We start from the raw sequence: 19,047 nt of genomic DNA on the forward strand, positions 1-19,047 counted from the left end.
TATTCACACCAGTTCCTGAGAAGCCAAGATCAACTGTGTGGGTGTGGCTGGCCTTTTTATTGACTACTCCAAACAGTTGGAGAAACCAAATTGCCTTAAAAGAAAATCAAAGGAAAGTGATTTTTAAGACAAGTATAAAAATGTGAACATGTTGTCTACCTGTTGAGCTTAAGGACCAAGTGATGTTGAGGTTGAAGTTGTTTGAGGCATTGATGGACATGTCGAGGTTCTTGCTCGCCTGCATAAAAAAGAAACGGGTTACTGAGCTGAACATAAAAAGGCGTGTGGACGAACTGATTCGCAACACAAAGCAAATTCTTGTTGCTTTAGTTTCTTGGTTTATTTATTGACTCCTGGGGTAATGTTGTTGGACACTTTACTTATTTTCCTTCAGGTCTGCTGACCTTATGCACTTTCTCGTATACATTCATGAAGTACAACAGAATTCTTTGTTAAAATATTTTAAACTGAAGCCGACTGGCCTTCACCTCAACTTGAGCCACCTAGAGCGAATTCAAATCTGCTGACCTCTTCTTTCACCGAGTCATTCCATTGATTTTGTCCGCAATCCTGCCTCAGAATTTATTCTTTACAGTACATTTACATTTAGCTGACGCTTTTATCCAAAGCGACTTACAATTGCTATACATGTCAGAGGTCACACGCCTCTGGAGCAACGAGGGGTTAAGTGTCTTGCTCAGGGACACAATGGTGGATGTCTCACAATGGGAATTGAACCCAGGTCTCCTACACCAAAGGCAGGTATCTTATCAAGCATCTTATCTATGCGCCATCACCACCCACAGTATCTCAACACACCTTTTAGGCACAGAAGGAAAAACAGGTTTGATAAAACTCAAGAATTTACATGCATCTCACTGTCGACAGCAGATTCCTGCATTAAGAGAAAAATGTTATACGGCTTCTATAAAAAGAACAACATTGGGGCATCATGGTGATCAAATTGTCTATGTTGCGTATCAAGTAACCACAACGTTCCCTGTTCATTTTCAGCCACGGGCCTTTGTCTCATACTATTATAGTGTCTCTGTTCCCGTCTTTACTGTCCATTATCTAATAAATGTTTACATTTTTAAAATGAAAAACAAGTCCAACTATCTGTCCTTTGATGTTTACATCTTAAGTGTGTGTCACAAATATGAAAAACGCAATACATCCTGTTTACACTCTAAATTAAATATAACGAGGAGCAAAACTTATCACTCAACCTTGTGTGCCTTCGACTGCATGCGTTACCTGTTCAGGTGTAGCCATGAAGTTGATGGCGGTGTAGTATCGGTCATCTTCTTGAAGCAAACTGAAGGTGAACTGGTAATCGATCAACAGGTTGTCTAGGCAGTGGAGAGAGAGAGAGAGAGACAGAAAGAGACATATTTAAAAAAAAAAAATACAGATTAAAACAAAAACATCCAACAATTCAAATTGCTTGTAATCATCCATAGATAATATTTAATGCACTTCTTTGTTTCATTTTTTGTATATTGCGACCGCCTTTGATCTCACTCACTTTCCCTGTAAGAATGCGATTCCAAAGAAAAGCTACATTCCAGCAACTTTTATTGATGACACCATCAAGCACAGACAGATTTATGAAAGGAATAACATGGGAGTCGATATTCAATTAGACGAATAAGATCTCAATCAGGGACAAAATAAAGATGGTGAGCTATGTGTGCATGGGCACATACATCCAGATGTTTTATACATATGAACATGAGCGTTCACCAGGACGCCATGTTCTTAGACAAGGTCCAATCAATAAAACATGAGTGAGAGTCTAAATAATCACTCTCTTAAAGATTTAATGATGTCTAAAAGCGGCTCCTGGAAGCAGCTCTTTGTCAGAAAGACAATGGCCAACGAATAGAGGGAATCACAGTGATTCAACATCTGGACAGACAGCAGGAGGCACCTTGGGTCACCTTGCCTGCCAGCCTGATGTGGGAGGAAAGGAGGGGAGGAAGGAACACAAAGGAGGAGAAGAGGGAAAAGAGGGAATAAGGAGCGAAATCAGCTATGTGGCCATGAAAGGATAACGGGGATGAGAGAATATTTTTTAAGATAATCAGTGTGACTGCTGAGTGCTAACCCTTCAGGGTACTCCAGGTGTGTGTGTATGTTTGATGTCTGCAACCAAGGGCAGCTCAGGTTAAAACAGACTCCGGAAAGATGAAATATTTGCGCACTGTGGTTCCTGTTTTCATAGCACCAAAACTATCATAGGAAATGTCTTGACAAAACGCATTGCAAAACACAATTATTCCAAGACTCAACCAACTAAAGGAACAGCTTTGCTTTGCATTTCTGTGCCTGGTTGCAGCAGAGTAATCAAGGCCCAACCTGACATAAGGCATCCTGTAAATTAAAAAACTGACCTGTCAACCTTCCACACAATGGTGATGGAAAGTGTGCTCTCTAAATCTGTATTAATAATGTTAACAATGACTTTATCTATGTAGTACTTTATATATGTAGTGCTTTATAAAAAGACATAAAATCAATAACACCAACCGTTTACTGAAGAGTAGCCGATGAGACGACGCTACAAATGCTACCCTAGATGCTCTGTTCCATTCTGTTCCACCATTATTTCAGTTATCATTTGCCATCATAGAGCAAGATTGCAAACATATGGTATTCAGCTTTAATGAGATGCAGGACTTGCTACAACGTGCTACTTTTATTCAAGTAAAAGATACTGAATACTTCATCCACCACTGCTCATGGGTAACGTGCCTATAACTACACTTCCCTTGCTAATAGAAATGGAGACATTCAAATACCTGCATTCATTTTCTCATATTAATTATATTGTTGTAGAAGGTTTTTAAAAGTGCATTGTCTATGAAGATTCTCAGTCATCCAGGTTATAGTTATCCAACGAAGGTTAAAATCAAGGGCAACTGGACTTGGATGAAGATACTGGAAGACATTTTGTCCCTCATCCAAAGGACTTCTTCAGTTCTGACTGACTGGCAGGGAAACTCAGCTATTTAACCTCAGGGCGTAGACCCCCTCCTCTGTTCAACGCCACCACTTATCCCCCACTTACAATGCTGTCCTTTCATCACTTCCCAGGAAACTCAACAAACGTAACCTATTGGCCTCAGGTGAAGATACCAACGATGGTCGTTCAGTCTTGGCCACAGGTAGTCCTAACGACTGTAACGACTGTCGTCACAGCAACAAGGAACACTAACGAACCAGCGGTATCGATGACCCGGGCCAACGACCCCACTGAGGTTAAATAGCTGAGTTTCCCTGCCAGTCAAAAGTCCTTTGGATGAGGGACGAAACGTCTTCCAGTATCTTCAACCAAGTCCAGTTGCCCTTGACTTTAACCTTCGTTGGATAAAAGTGCGTTATTACAATTCTGTAATGACAGCGACAAAACACATACTGTCTTTAATGTGGACTGGTGACATCTAGGGCTGAACTCTAATTGTGATTATTTTTGACTGATAGTGCACTCGGGATATGATTTGAAATACTAGGGGAAAGATCATTTTTATGTCATTCTCATTCTCTTTTAAAATTATGTTAAAATGATTTTCGGTGTGATTTTTGCAGGGATCTGTACCAGTTTCTAGAATATTTCATTTAAAATGGTATTTTGACAAATATCACCTTTAACAAATATTGAGCCTGTTTCGGTTAACTATTCAGCCCTACTGACATCTAAACAATGCACAATATGTTTAGTAAGGTCAGTTTTGGTGGTAATAGCAATCCATTGATCCAATTGATGCATCACTGCCTAACATTTAGCTCTTTTTAGCTCCACAGAAGAGCTGCTCAGAAGTCAAATGGTGAGCAGACAGACATGTCAAACTGTATGAATCCGGTGCTGTTACAGGTAAATATGTTGCTGTCTAACACTGAGTGGCAGCACTCAGCTTTTCAACTTACAGAGCAGAAAAACTTTGTGTCACACACTGTGGAGAAAGACATGTTTAGTTATCACCTTCCTTTCAGCTGTACAATCCCGGGGCGTCACCAAGACGAAAGCAAATTATGTTTGACAAACACCCTTGTTTTGTTCTGCCTTCATGGCAAGTTAGCCCGAACAGCAGATATCATCAGATCAAAGACAATATTTTTTCCTAACATCTCACTCCCTCCCTCCCTCCCTCACAGGCAGGCAGACGTGCACTGCTGCTGCTCAGTTGTTTATCCCAAAAGGGTCGTCAGTACAACTTCAGAGTATTTGGGTTTTCTTATACTTTGTAAAGGGGAAAAGGAGTTGTGTGGTTGCTTGTGCAGTATGTTTGTATATTCACCTCCCAATGCATCCAGAATGTACACATCTGTACACGTGCAGTATCTACCCATCTACCTGCTGATGCATCTGTGTTTGAGAGTGTTTACAGGTGTGTATGTGCCTGCTTAGTGAACCAAACAAACTGACAGTACAGCACAACAAAAACTTACACTAGTCCCTCTGTGCGTTTTCAATGTTTGATTGCAAGGCTTTTGGGAACAAGAGCATCAGCCAGGTTTAAAAGTTCATCTCAGCTAATTCTCCCATCTGAGAAATCTGACAGCACTTTCACTTAACCAGTCTCAATTACACGCATACATATGCGAATTCTCACTCTGGATTAATCGTATCAAGGTATCACCAAAGGTATTAACGATCCCCAGAAGAACTGAAATAGAAATAGTCCATGCCAATTTCTCAAGTTCACAGATGGGTGATCTTATTACCATAATATGTAAGCTGATTCAGCCAATATGAAACAAAACACTGATGTTGGGGAAAGAGACGACAGAAGCCCTCAGCCGGAACGTAATCGGATATTCCAGCAGTCTGCTTCGAACAGAAATACAAAACAAGCGTGAACTCACCTACAATGTCAGTTTGTCAGAACCTCTTGCTGAAGTTTCATTTAATTCTTGTTAACAACTCATTATTCCCCATTTGCAACACCTGCCTGATGGAGCGCAGGTTAGACGTTACAACATCACCTCGCTGAGAAAACAAGTTAGAACCAAGGGAGTAAAACACAAGGACAACCCAGATTCACAATCAGTCCTAAATGGAGGTCAAGGTAACCTGCAGGTAATGTATGCATGAGGTCAGGTGACATCATATTAGAAACTCACTGTTCCTTAACAATACGATGATCTGAGGGACGGCTGGTCACAAAGTTTGCAATCACAAGTCTCTCAACTGGAGACTATTCAATATAAAGTACGAAACTAAGACACAGCCAATGTGTACGTTTCTTCTATCTGGTGTGTGTGTGGGTGTCACATACTGTATTAACATGTATCTGTAAACGCTCACTGAAACTTACTCAAACTGATCTAAAATCTGAAGATTTAATAGTTTGTCAGGGTAACTATTGAATTTCAAAAAAAGTTTTGGGTGCGATAGGACCAATTATTCGCATAGGCGTCCAGACGGACTGCCTGTCAGCAAATATTGAGGCATCCTGGACTGATGCCAGATCGTGGTCTAATGAACGGCCTTAGGCCAGGAACGTTGTTGACTGCTGATCACTGTCATGAGACTACTCTGAGGTCTGAATTGGGCCCAACATTCACTAGCTTTTTTTATTGCTCTTCATCTTTGATATCATTTTACCACTATGAGAAGAAATCTAATCACATCTAGAAGAAATTGGGGACATGACACACCTCTTTGCGTCTCTCCATTTAGATTTCGGACATGACATTACTCAGTCCTATTTTGTGCTATCCATCACTAATTGTCGTTTTAATTGCAACTGTGAGGCTGTCAGTAAACATTGGAGCCACTTTGGCCTGACTAAGCTTTCCCAACAGGCCTGAGGGCAGCAAACGGCGATGACTCTAGACTGACTGGTGTTAGCTGGTAATTCAACTGAATGCTGGTCTCCCAGTGGAAGTGGTGGGCCACTTTGTGGCCGTCCCTAATTAGACATCCCTTGTAGCTGACTGTGATGGGATATGACAGTGGTTCATTAAAGCGTTGTCCTGGTAATACATGCTCATAAATGCTGGCCTGACTGGGGGCAAACTCATTAAATAGCAAAGTTGCTTTTCATCAATTGACTGGTGGTTCAATATGACAGTGTTAACTGAACCAAAGCATCATCCCAGAGTGAGATGAGAAACGCTGCCATCCATAGCTGGACACTCACTTTTTTTCAGTCTGATGAAAACGTTTCACCAACATGAATTTCAGAAGAAGTTTTTAAGTGTGACACAATTGCAGTATGTTCCAATGAAGCCAACTACAGTTGTCAGATGTAGTGATTAAATGATAAAGCATACATTTTCCACTTATTATCATCATCATCAATTAATCCCCAAACCAGATAGTTTTGTCACACACATACAGTAAAAGATCAAAGGAGGCCCTGGGTATCAGTTATCAGTTTGTCCTCTCCAGAATAACGCTGAATTTGTCATTTGGTTTTTTTTACTTTGGATGTTGTCTTAACAGGCAACCACATATGGCATTCAGGGGGAAAAAAAAAAAAAAAAGACTGTCCTGACTCAACAGCAAAATGAGGAATAATAATAACTTTATTTATATAGCACTTTTCAAAAAGTTACAAAGTGCTGTACAGTAAAACAACATGACCCATAAAAATCAGCATTAAATAATACAATAACAGCAATAATATAATGTTTATAAAAACGAGATTCAAAAGAGGCCACTGAGTTTCTCTGGGCAGGGAGTTCCACAGCTATGGGGCCCCAACAGCAAAGGATCGGTCACCTTTAGTGACAAGACGAGACTGTGGAATCATTAGTAGAGCCCTGCCAGAGGATCTCAGGCAACGGTCCAGCTTGTAGGGAGTTATCAAAGATGTAGGCAGGAGCCTGGGCGTTCAGGGCTTTAAAAACAAGTAGTAACATCTTGAAATCAATTCTAAAACTCACAGGTAACCAGTGAAGGGCGGTGCGGATTGGTTTGATGAAGCCTGGCTGGAGCATTTTGAATGAGCTGTAATCTATGAATATTTCCCTTTATTATAACTGGTATTAGACCAGAATACAGAGCATTGCAGTAGTCGAGTCTTAAGGAAATGAAGAAATGGATGGAGTCAGCAGAGGAGAGAAATGTTCTAATCTTAGTTAGCCGTCTCAGCTGGATAAAACAGGACTGCACTACTTCTGTCACCTGAGCATCAAAAGACAGAGCTCTGAGTCAAAAATGACACTAAGGTTGTGAGCTTTTTTCTGAATGTTATCTGAGAAAACAGACTAAAAGATGAAGAAAATGCTCACCACAAACAAACAAATAAATGGACCAACCTAAAAGTTTTTGATTGATATAGAGCGAGAGCGATAAAATAGAGAGATGATAGATGGATGGATGGATACGTATATATAATGTTTTCTCTAACTTTGATGGTTGGGTTTGACGGCAGTTCTCCTTACATGTAGCACTGACAAATAACCTATTTTATTGTTCAGGTAGAAGGCCTTGTTAAGAGCACTGCATCATTGGTTTGGCCTAATAAGGATTTGTTAGTGACAAAGATAATGAAACACCAGCTTGATTATTTAATATATGCAGTCTCACCAGACTGTGGCTGAAACGCTCTTTGATCAGATATATCTGAAATAACAGTGTTTCACTATAACATGCGACTCCTCACTCTGAAATGTCAGACTCAGGCTTGAATCCAAAACACATAGCTGTTAGCAGTGCAAACGAGTAAACATACACTTCACAGTCCATGACTACTGTTCAATGAGTCTGATTACAACTGACTGAAATAGTAACTCTATACAAATGGGTCAAAGAAAAAGAAAGGCAACAGGGAGAGAAGGGAAGATGTCAAGCGGCTGGACTTGTTATGATTTTCAGCTGTTCATCTTTGAGTGGTTGTTTGGTTTAGATAATGGCTTTGTCTTCTGAGGAGTTTATGCCGAACCTCTCTCTCTGGTCTTTTGGTTCCCTGTAAGTGTGTAATAATGCTGGGCAAGGATTGCATTGGTGCCATCTAGTGCCTTCAAACTTCAGTCCTGAATCCAGCAGGAGGGTAAAAGCATGCCGTCCATGAATTGTAAAATTAAAATTTTTCCACCCCAAAAGGAAACATCACTAAATTTAGGCAGTGCTTGAAGTGCTTGCACTATCCTCAACCTTAAGGTGAAACTACTAAATATTATAACATTAATGACTTTGAGCATTAAATACTTAAGTTTCTTGCATTCTGGAGACATTTTCTGCACCAGTTTGGTGGAAATGTCTATTTATATGAGGGAAACAAAATTAAGGTGGCAGGTGACAACTCAAAATATAATGTAATTTAATGCAGTAATCAGCTTTGGGAGAATGCATTTTTTTTCTTCTATATTTCAATTGCATTACATGTTTTCTTAATGTCCATTGTTTAATTTGTTATTGAACATTTCCTGTTGCTGTTTTTCAGAACATTTTTAACAAAAGCTTTCAAAAAGTGATGGAGACATTATGATTCTGACGTGGCCCCAGCATCCCCAGTGAAAATGACACCTATCTAATAATATATTCAATATATTTAAATGCCCCGCCCCATCCAGGCCGTGATTGGTCGGTTCACGACAAGTGACATCGACGAGCTACATTCAGCACACGGTTGCTTGAGAGGCACCCGAGCTTCTCTTCCCCCTCGTCTCTCTCCGCCGACAGAGATTAGCGGGCAGGCCAGAGAACCTGATATGAAGAGGGAGGAGGGGAGTACCGGCAGCTTGGGTGAAGTCCCGGTACGCAAGAAAACGTCCCGGTGCATATCGCCCCACTTCAAGCACTGACTTTAGGTAATCTCACATGTTCAAACATATTTCTAGCCTTTACAGTAAGTTGTTCATGTTTCCAAATGTTAGCTGGATTGTTACAGACCATTAAAATACCAAATGTCATGTCTGTAACTGACTGCTGTGTCTCTTTAATCGGAAGAAGGAAAGAAACATGGCATTTTAAGATAAAAGCCATGAAGCCATGAAATTGAACCCATGTTACATGTCTTCAATCAAATTGTTGAACAGAAGTTGTTTTTGGGATCAAAGGTATATTTGAGGTGACCAGTGCAATCTGTGGCATGACTCCTCTGATTGCTCTGTCCTTTCGAGCCTCCCTCATCGAAACAATGATAGCCCCCCACTCAAGCTAGAGGGCTATTGACATTGACAGGACTTGAACTTTATTCTAGCATGTTATATTAAAACTGATGATGGCAATTCATAAAGTGAATGCGCGTATGTATTTGTGTAAAAGTGTGTGAGAGAGATGCAGAGGAGTATGTGAGTGAGCGTGTGCCACAAAACATCTGTTTTGACTACGGCATTCCTCCTCCGTCTGCCCTTTAAAAGGAAAACCAGCAATTTGTTGCAAATGAGGTAAAAGTCAATGTGATCCCTGCTAGCATCTGGAAAGAGGAAAACAAAGTTGTATACAGAAACACTTTCTCTCTCTTTTTATCCATCTCCCCTCTCCTAAAAGTAGGAAAATCTAACCAACTGCAACACAAAGAAAAATACAAATATTAGTGCGTGTGATGGTGACAGATAGTGTGACATTTGTGCACTCAATTGTGTCCATCTGTGAGTTGTTCCAAGCACTGCTTTGCCAAAATAGTGTTTAATACTCTGCTTTGTTATCATAGCCTCCTTGAAGCTCCTAAAAATGTACTGAGTGGTTTTTTTTTCTCCTTTAGATAAATGTTGGCACGAATATGAATGTTTGGAACACAGTAAGCGTATGGCTCAACAGCAGAAATGTGGATTATTCTGAAGGAGTAGTTAAAAATGCTTCTGTGGACAGTTTGTGGACACTTGAACGCTTTAAGAGTTAATTTACAAAAACAGATAAACGCCATTCTAAACATGAATAAACTGACACCAGTTTGATTTATATTGATATATTGAGCGCACAAAAACTGGACATGGTTACTTTTCTGCCGTAAGCACCGTTTAACTGAGATGATTTCTGAAGTTCAGCAAGTCAATTTTATTTAATGATCTTAAGCATCAACTGTAGCCATTTTAAGTCAGAAAGGCTAACGTGGTTAGCATCTGCTTTCTGGCTACCTTTCTTCCCTGGCTATATAAATGATAATTACAGGGCACATTGTGTCCAGGAACAGACTTCAACTGTGTGTGTGTGTGTGGACCAGGGAGGAGAGGGAGACTCAGGTGTACTGGAGGCATGATACTTACAATAACATGTTCCTCGGAGAGGGTTACCAAGGTAGCGGTTCTCTGAGTCACATCTGGAACAACACAGGAAAGGAGAGAGGGAAAGAAGAAGAAGAGAGAGACAGAATATATGCATTAGTATTCAACGAGGGTTGAGTTTATACAAAGACAAATGTTTGTGTTATAGAGCGTGTGGTTGTGTGTGTGTTATGTGGGCCCTTGCTGCAGGTGTTGTCTTCCCCCACCTCTTGGCGAGGTGATTTCCCTTGACAGTCCTGTCTAGCCAAAGCTACTCTCTTTTTCCCCATGGACACACACACTCACACAAACACACACGTGTGCACACAGAACACCTTGAACTGTTACTGTGTTAGAGAGAGAGTACTATAGCTCATGTATGCTGGATCGTGCTATCCACCAGAAGTACAGCGGAGCATCTGCAAGAGCACCAGAGGGCCTCCAGCTAAAATTTCTGAAAAAGGCTGAAAAGTATTGATGAATTGTATGCAGAAGAAAACTCCACAAAATCAAGCTTTTCAACATCAAACAATCCCTCCCCGTATGCTTGAATGGTGGCACTGAAAAGTTTAAAGCTGCTCTTTCATGGAGGACGGCAGCTGTATCGAGCTTGGATTCATAGCGGTAACAATGGATTCCGATGGAGACATAGTAATGGCAAACAAATGTATCAAAAACTGACTACAAAGTCTATACTGTATAAACTCCACTTTTCTGATGTTGAGCCACATGCTCAGTATAGAGAGGCTATGAAATATGAACTGTGCCCTGAATTACACATTTGTCCATTTAAAAAATAATTTAGTCCGTCAAGAAAGTTTCAGTTTGTCGTAAAACAATAACGTTACATTTAGTTTTGTGTGAAAACCGTTCAATGAACTACATCTCTCGTCTCGCATAACATACGTAGCTAGCGTTCATTGCTTGGTTGCTGCTAGCTAGATAACTTAGCTATGTTCCACGCAGAAATGTGTCACCTGGTGTGTTTAATCCAACAACTCTCAGTCCTTGTATCTCCGCATCTACACATGTAAGTTCTTTGACGTTAGCTTCAGTAATGTTAGCTTCAGTCATCGCGAGAAAAAGTTACGCCGTCACATAGGCGACTTTTGGGTTTGTGGTCTTTATAATTATGTATTTTCACAGTCTTATACCTCAACAGTTTTACATCAAATTGAGACTTTGACTTTTAAATGTATTTTTTAAATTGACCATCATGTGTATAATTCAGAGCACAATTCAAACGGGTTCAAAAAATTCACTTGCCATTGACTACCGTACATATATTTCCCGAAGTAAAGGGGAGGGACTCAGGCTCTCTATGTCCAATCAGTATTTGCCAATATATTGCTATATACAACACATACTTAGATTTAGAGCTTCAGAGCTATACACAGGCAATAGGGCAGCACAGAAGTATAGAAGTAGTAAAAATATAAGGCCATAGATAGTTAAGATAGAATAAGACAAATGTTTAGTGCAGGATTCCTGTATGGTAGTTTGCTTTGTATTCATCTCTTCCATTCAGATGTTTTTTTTATCTGTTCAGATTGACATTAATAAATACTGCTTAGTGGGAAATAAAACAGGAAACATACTTTTGATAATGGCAAGAGCAAAACACCATGTCATTTAAGTTTAAACGCAACAATCACTGTTCCTTATGGACATGTTCAAAAAAATGTTTATCATGCCCCTGCCAGTCGCTGTTGTCAAAAAAGGATCTACTCAGCTTTCATTAGCCTTTCATTGTGACATTTAAGCCATTAGGCTGTTATTCACAGTGACCAAATAGAGGCTGACTGTATTTTAAAAAGAAACATTTATTGATGGGCAGTAATTGGCTGTGGTTGAAAGTTGTGACCTTTACGTTAAGGGAAAGTTTATAATGACCAGTAAGCTCCGCCGCAACACAATTAGGTAAAAAAAAAACAATTGATTTTTCCGGTAGAAATCTAATGAATTTTCAAAATACATAATGGGATTTGTGTGGGTTTGGAATGGCCCTGTGGTCCAGGAACATCAGGGCACTTAAGGATAATGTTCATTTCAACACTCAACACAAAAAGTAATTAAAGAAAAATATCAGGGGTGCAGGGTTTTTTTCCCCAGTTATCATCAAGAAATGATGTGCATACGTTTCAGGCCATTAAAGTGTCACATGGATGACGTGTACCTTAAGTAATTCAGACCACAGATAGGAAAATTATTGCCTGGCAGTTGAGAACAAAAGCCAGCGTTATTAAACTTCCACTGCGGTCCGAATGGAAAAGAAATGTTAAAAAATGATAAGATGACCAACTGTAATTGTTATTATAATGTCAAGGCTTTTAACATGTCTTTAAAGTGCTTTTGCATCACTGTGATGGAATGATATAAATCATATTGTATGATATGTGTGTGTGTGTGAGACTCGGTGGCTCTGTATGACATTCATCTGGAAGTCTTTAAAAAGAAAAACAAAAAGAGTGTTTATTGACATTGCCAAAGCTTGATGAAATTCTGTATCGTAGCCATATAGAAAAAAGAAACCCTGCTGGTTATCAAACCCATATGCAGCTGGTATTTGACAAGCTTTACTAAATATGGACAATAAATCTTCCAACGCACCACACAGTCCGCACACTGTTTCCACAATGTAACAGAGAAAGGGCAGGACGATTCAGAAAGACAAAGCAAGGTACTGTACGGTAGGTTGGGGAGAGAACAGAGAGAAAAAAAGAGGAATAAGTGAACAAGAACAAGAGGGCAGGTAAGGTTTACAGCCTGAATGTTTGTGAATTCTCTTGTAGCGCTGCAGCAGGTCAGGTCACAGAGCAGCGTTGGATATTGAATGTTTAATTTTTCTACTATAAGCCCTGGCCAAGGACGAGGCCTTAAACCACGGCCGCCTCACAGATCTTCCAATCGGAATCAGGAGTTCAGACCGACAATGAAACAAACATAGAAGCTCCCTGATACTTCTGGTCTCATAGTAGTGTGTGAATCACTTTAACAGACCACTTGACATCTACACCAATATTGAAAACTACAGAATGGCTGGTTTCAAGAAGCTGAAAGTGTTTTCATTTTGGTAGCACTTATTGGTTCTTATCTTACAGCTTTGATACAGAATTAGCTGGTGGGTATGAAAACAATGGCAGATAAAAGATGTGAAGATTCTCAGTCATCCAGGTCAGAGTTGTCCAAGGAGACTTGGTTGAAGATACTCGAAGATGTATCGCCTCTCATATAAGAGGCTTCTTCAGTTCTAATTCACTGGCAGGGAATCCCAGGTATTTAACCTTTATCAAGGCGATGGATACCGTTTGGTTTGTTAGTAATCCTGTTGTGACGACAGTCGTTATGGTCATTAGAGTCACTTGAGGCCAAGTGTGGACGACTGACGTTGGCACTGTCATATGAGGCCAGACATGAGTGTTTGTTCAGCCTCCTGGGAAGGGATGAAAGGACATCATTGTGGGTGGGGGTTAAGTGGCGTCGCAGAACTCAAGAACTCATCCCCTGTTGAGAGGTGGTCTCTGTATTTTGGTGTGGATTGCTTATTTCATTCTTCTTTCAAACCAAACCAGATTAAAAGACATACTTTTCAGTAACTCATTAGAAGAGCAAAACAGTGAATTTATCCTACTAATTTTCTTTGTATTAAAGCCTGGTATATCGTATTCCTCTGGGCCTCAAAACTCCAACAATGATTAAAACTCATCACCGAGACACACTGTTACACCTGGGTGATGTGTTCCTTCATTAACATGAACACACAATGTAGTTTATATTGACTCAAACCCACACACCGTCATGCTGCCCCAAATACTCACTAGAGGACCAAATACAGAGTAATTTACTGCTGAAAAGGTCCAACAAATGAAAAATTTCCTCTCTCGTTTTGAGTCACCAATTGCAAACCCCCTGCAGTGCCCAGTGGTTTTCTGAGGAAAGAAGACAAGAAAAGAAAAAAAAGGAAGAAAGGTGGACTGCCCTTCAGAAGTGGAGAAGTGATGCTAAAGAGAGGATGAAAGAGGCTTATTAAATGAACAGCTTGAGATCCACAGAAGAGACTTTGAGAGAGAGCAGCGTCATCTCAAGAGGACTCTGTGGCTTTAAAAGCTTTGGAGTCGCTTCCAGACGACTGCCACAAATGAGTGCATCGAGCACTAAGCCTGTTTCCGCACAAGAAGATTCATCGTTATAAATGTGATGTCATAAATTGCCTAACGCCCTCTAAGGAGGCAAATATGATCTAAAAAATACTATCAGATATTTTTAAGTTGTAGTCATCTAACTATAAAGGAAGGACGCTTTCTCGGTCATCCTTCACACTTGACGTGTGTATTGCTGTGGATGCAATGAATTGCAGTGTCGAATTTGGTGCAATTTAGCGAGATGGTGGCGCTACGACAACAAACTTTATGTTGTAACTTAAACTGCAAGTCTCAGGAAAAAAATGGGTTCAGAACAATATGTCCATATAAGCCACCTCAATTTGCATCTAGATCAATTTTACACCATTTTGAATTTTGGCCACTCCTTCTATACATTTTGAACAAATCCTCACCAAATTTTACTGGATTAAGCCGGAAAAAGTTACAGTATATTTTAGGATTGTTGATATATAGATTTGTTAAAGCCACACATTCTGAATGGCCATAGCCCCCAAAATCGGTCCCTGCAGCAATCGCGGGAGCCAAGCGATCGGCCTTTTCTGAAAGGGCATGGGAGGACCCAGGGGAAGTGCAGTGTAGAGTGTGAATTCGATGGGACGAGCGGTTCCTGAGAAAGGTGCAAGAAGCAATTCGAGAAACAAAACAATCATCCACTTCCGAACGGGCAAATATATCAAATGTACAATTAAGCTAGTAATATAACTTATTTCCACCTACAAAACATTATTGCCACAGACGAGAAGGATAAGCAGACTTGCATGAGGCTAAGTAAGGGGCGAGGATGAGCTATTTTCTCTCTTGGGGGACACTTAAGTCCTGGACACAGAGCTCCAACAAAAAGGGGACGGACACTTAAGCTGCTTACAACAACCTAATGGGGAAAAGATAAGGGCCACACAGGACTGGATTGCCTCATCACTTAAAACAGACTCTGACTCAGCTACACAAGCAAAGACACCCCCATACACACGCATTCAAATGACAAGTATTTTGCTCTGCTTGCTGTTCCTGTAAACTCCTGCTAAGATAAACAAATATGAGATTAAAGGTCACGATGATATTGGTCCTGTCTCTGTGTGTGGATATTACTTTTGGCTATGTGAAGGTGTTTAACTGCATTTCTATAGCCGTAAAAATGAATCAGTGTAAAACAGAAAACTACATACCGCTTAGCAACATTCAAAGTGACAAACATTCATAAGCACAAACACAGTGAAAGATGTAAATAAGCAGTCAATTAGTGGAGTTCCCTACATTTGGAGGGGAGTCCAATTAAGGATAAATCAACACAATCAAACAATCAGTCAGACAATTAAACAAGGAGGAAAACAAGCAGAAATAAAGTGAATCAGAATGGTGCAGAAGAAGAGTACACTGTCTCACTCACCTCATGCTCACACAGTAAAAGTAAATTCAGGTTAGACTTTAAATAGATTATTCATGAATGGTATAAACTGTAACTGTGACCAGCACAGCAAACTGATTTATTCAGAGTATCTGTAGCTCAGTTTGAGACCATAATCCAGCAATGTTGACCTGCCACCTTCACGCTCTGAGCTACCTGTCTGCATAACAGCTGTTACTGTACACACTTTCACTTTGGCCATGTAAACACACGGAGCACGCGCAGACACAGTGTACACTGGCTTTTGCTGTGATATGAGTCATTTTTACAGCCTGAGGATGCTGACAAGCTGTCCAGCTTTTTGTTACAGTGAAATATATCTCAGCAGCTACTGCTACTATTGATGAGTAATTTAGTTTGTAATGTTCTTTTTCCCCATGATGATCTTTAATGACTGTCTGACCTTCAGATTGCCATCAGGTTAATATATCACCGGGATCGATGGCCAATAAAATATCTTGAAAACTAAATTCTGACATGTATAACTATTGAAATTCTAATGAGCAAATTGATGACACATGACAAATAATACAAATGTGACACCTCCTTAACAACAATAACATGTATTACAAGCTTTGCTCTGATGTTTAAAATAAATAAAAACAACTTAATTTGGATGAGAAAAGAAAAAAAATTGTCCATGGTGGAATGGTCATAAATGAGATAAAATAAACAAGCTAAATGAGTCTATTGCGGCAGGTATTGATGGCTGTGAAATGTGAAAGCTGCTATCAAAAGTCTGGTCTGATTTGCATTGCTTACTTAATCTTGGTGATCAGTCACTTCACTGGTTTTAATCCGAATTTTTTACTCTTATTTACAAAACGTTCAGGTATAGCTGCTACCGGTGGTTCACAAAGTGTTTTATTTAATAGTTTATTAATAGTAATAACATGTCATCACATTAAATATGGTGAATTTTATAAACAAATTAAAATGGACTAAACATCTTCATGTCATCATAATGAAAATCTGGTTAATATGCAGTTATGTCACAACAAAGACCTGTGCCAAAATTAAACGGTTGTCATAGTCAAGCAAAGGTTTGGGAGGAACAAAAGTAGTAACATTATGAAATGCCTCATCTACAGTGAAAAACTGTCAAATGTAGCAACGGTGCCAAGAGCTCAAGACAAAACACCACTATTTTGCCAGCAAAGAGGAGCACTATAAAGGGGTGCTGTGGATTAAAAACTATTGCGGACCACTGGTTTAGACAACATTAGCAATACAGAACTTTGGCTTCTTTTTTTAAATAGGGAAAAACATATATAATTTTCCAAGTCGGGCTGAAACAAAGCATAGTACTGAAAGTCAGGTCTGTTATAATATTAAGCCCGTAATGCCAATAATAATCTGTGCACTTGTGGTTGTCAAAGTGTGTATATTTGTCTGTGTCTACAACATTAAGGTCCTGATGTGATTATGGTTGATGCGAGGGGAGGAATATTGTGAGGCACTGACTTAGCAAAAGGACAAACAAACAGTGAAGAGGGACAGACAAAGAAAGAAAGAAATGGGCTAATTTTCTTTGAATGAAGATGAAAGACAAAGACACACATATCCAGTCCGATAGACAGAGACAATATTTTCATGAGCATACACACAATAAAAGATATACAAAAGCAAAAAAAAGAAACAAAAAACTGCTTTACGTAATGGCGCCATCATTTCTGACTCTTAAGTGCACAGAGCATCCACTCATCCACACACACAGACAAAAATATGCATCCACACACCTGCTGTTACCTCAGTGTGCTTACCATCCGCCCCCGGGGGGAAATTGCTCGTTCATAATCAAAACGACAAAGAAATGGCTCTCTACTTGGCACACCATTTTGAATTGACTCAAGCAAAACAAAAAGCACTGTGACAGAGAGACATCTGACACACACAGAGAGAGAGAGAGAGAGAGAGAGAGAGAGAGAGAGAGAGAGAGAGAGAGAGAGAGAGAGAGAGAGAGAGAGGCGTGTCAGAGCAAATCAGGTGAAAGTGACTGCAGCACAGTGGCTTAGGGATGCACAAGTGATCACACACAAATACACCATTTCTGCTTTCAGTTTCTGTGGAGTCTCCACCAGAATAATGAATTATTGTGAGCGTTGAAACGAAACATTACGCATAAAAAACTGACACAAATGCCAAGTGAACAGGAGTACTAGGGGCTGCAAGGCTAACATTGACACTCAACTGCAGCTACCTATTGTTCCAGATTTGCCAATATGTTACTTGCATGATAAAATGACTTCATAATTCATTAAGACATATGTGTCAGTTAAATAGTTGTTACTATAAGTCAACTTACAACAATATGTATAGCTCTGTCAGCCATTTTCATGCAAACTGTTCTGTTTCAATCTGGCACAAGAAGATGATGTGCCCATCCCTTATCCCGCCTGCAAAGTAGTTTGTGGCTCAGTGATTTTCCCAATCGGGAAAACAGCCATTAGTGTCCACAACACCAGAGCCATTTGATTAGCTGCAAAATCAAACAAGTGAGCTGCAATTTAAAGGTCTGGAACTAAGCAAATATATTAGCTGGGTTTTGATACCAACATAAATAGCTTAAAAGTCAAATTACTCATCTTGTGTAATACACTGATTAAAGTTGACGGTAAACATGTGGAGAGAGTCTTTTAGTGTGAGGGTGAGGGGGCATGTTACCTGGCCCTCAGTTTGAGCCATGCTAATGTCAGGAGATGAGTTGAAGGTTAGATTCACTTCAAGGTTATGTTGAGGTTAGCGTAAAGCAAGAAGTGGTGAAAGGCAAAGTTTAAGTTAAGGGTCAGAAAATGTATATAATTGGTAGCAGGTATGATTCAAGATGTGTGTGTGTGTGTCAGGATGGCTACAATATTTAAAATCTACTTGTAACTCTTAACTAGCCAAATCAGTTTTACTGGTGTAACACACTGCATCAGTTTCAGCATGTCTAATATTAAAAGTGAAAGACGTCGATAGACAGATCGATACTTTGTCCCAATGGGGGAAATTTTACATGGGCTCAATCTAGACCCATCAGGGTAAATACACCAGCACACAAAAGAGAAAAATATTCTAGAGTACACAAAAATACAATAGAAATAAAGATGCACACTATGAGGAATCAATCAGGTTGTGGTGCACTTTAGTACAGCCTCTGCAACATCTGCTTGTTTTGGGCTACTGTTTAAAATTCCAGCTGACACAAGCACAAAGGAACTCTTAAACCGATTCAATTTATACTGCTGAGCTGTGTATCGTCTCTCTGACAATAACAGCTCATATTGATAAGACAAATATAGTGTAGATACACTATCTCACAAAAGTGAGTCCACC

General features: G+C 39.8%; 1 protein-coding gene across 8 annotated transcripts in view; it reads right to left on the reverse strand.

Moving 5' to 3' along the window:
- Positions 1-19,047, reverse strand: part of atrnl1a (attractin-like 1a) — a 233,381-nt gene that overhangs the window by 92,851 nt on the left and 121,483 nt on the right. For 6 of the 8 annotated variants that reach the window (XM_046065149.1, XM_046065150.1, XM_046065156.1 and 3 more), the window contains 3 exons: positions 10,165-10,217; positions 1,258-1,352; positions 160-238 (listed from right to left, as the gene is read on the reverse strand). In XM_046065149.1, the coding sequence (XP_045921105.1) occupies positions 160-238; positions 1,258-1,352; positions 10,165-10,217 (227 nt within the window). The other 2 variants (XM_046065155.1, XM_046065157.1) reach the window with 2 other exon arrangements.

The sequence above is a fragment of the Micropterus dolomieu genome, linkage group LG12 (assembly GCF_021292245.1).
Source record: "Micropterus dolomieu isolate WLL.071019.BEF.003 ecotype Adirondacks linkage group LG12, ASM2129224v1, whole genome shotgun sequence".
Classification (NCBI taxonomy): domain Eukaryota; kingdom Metazoa; phylum Chordata; class Actinopteri; order Centrarchiformes; family Centrarchidae; genus Micropterus; species Micropterus dolomieu.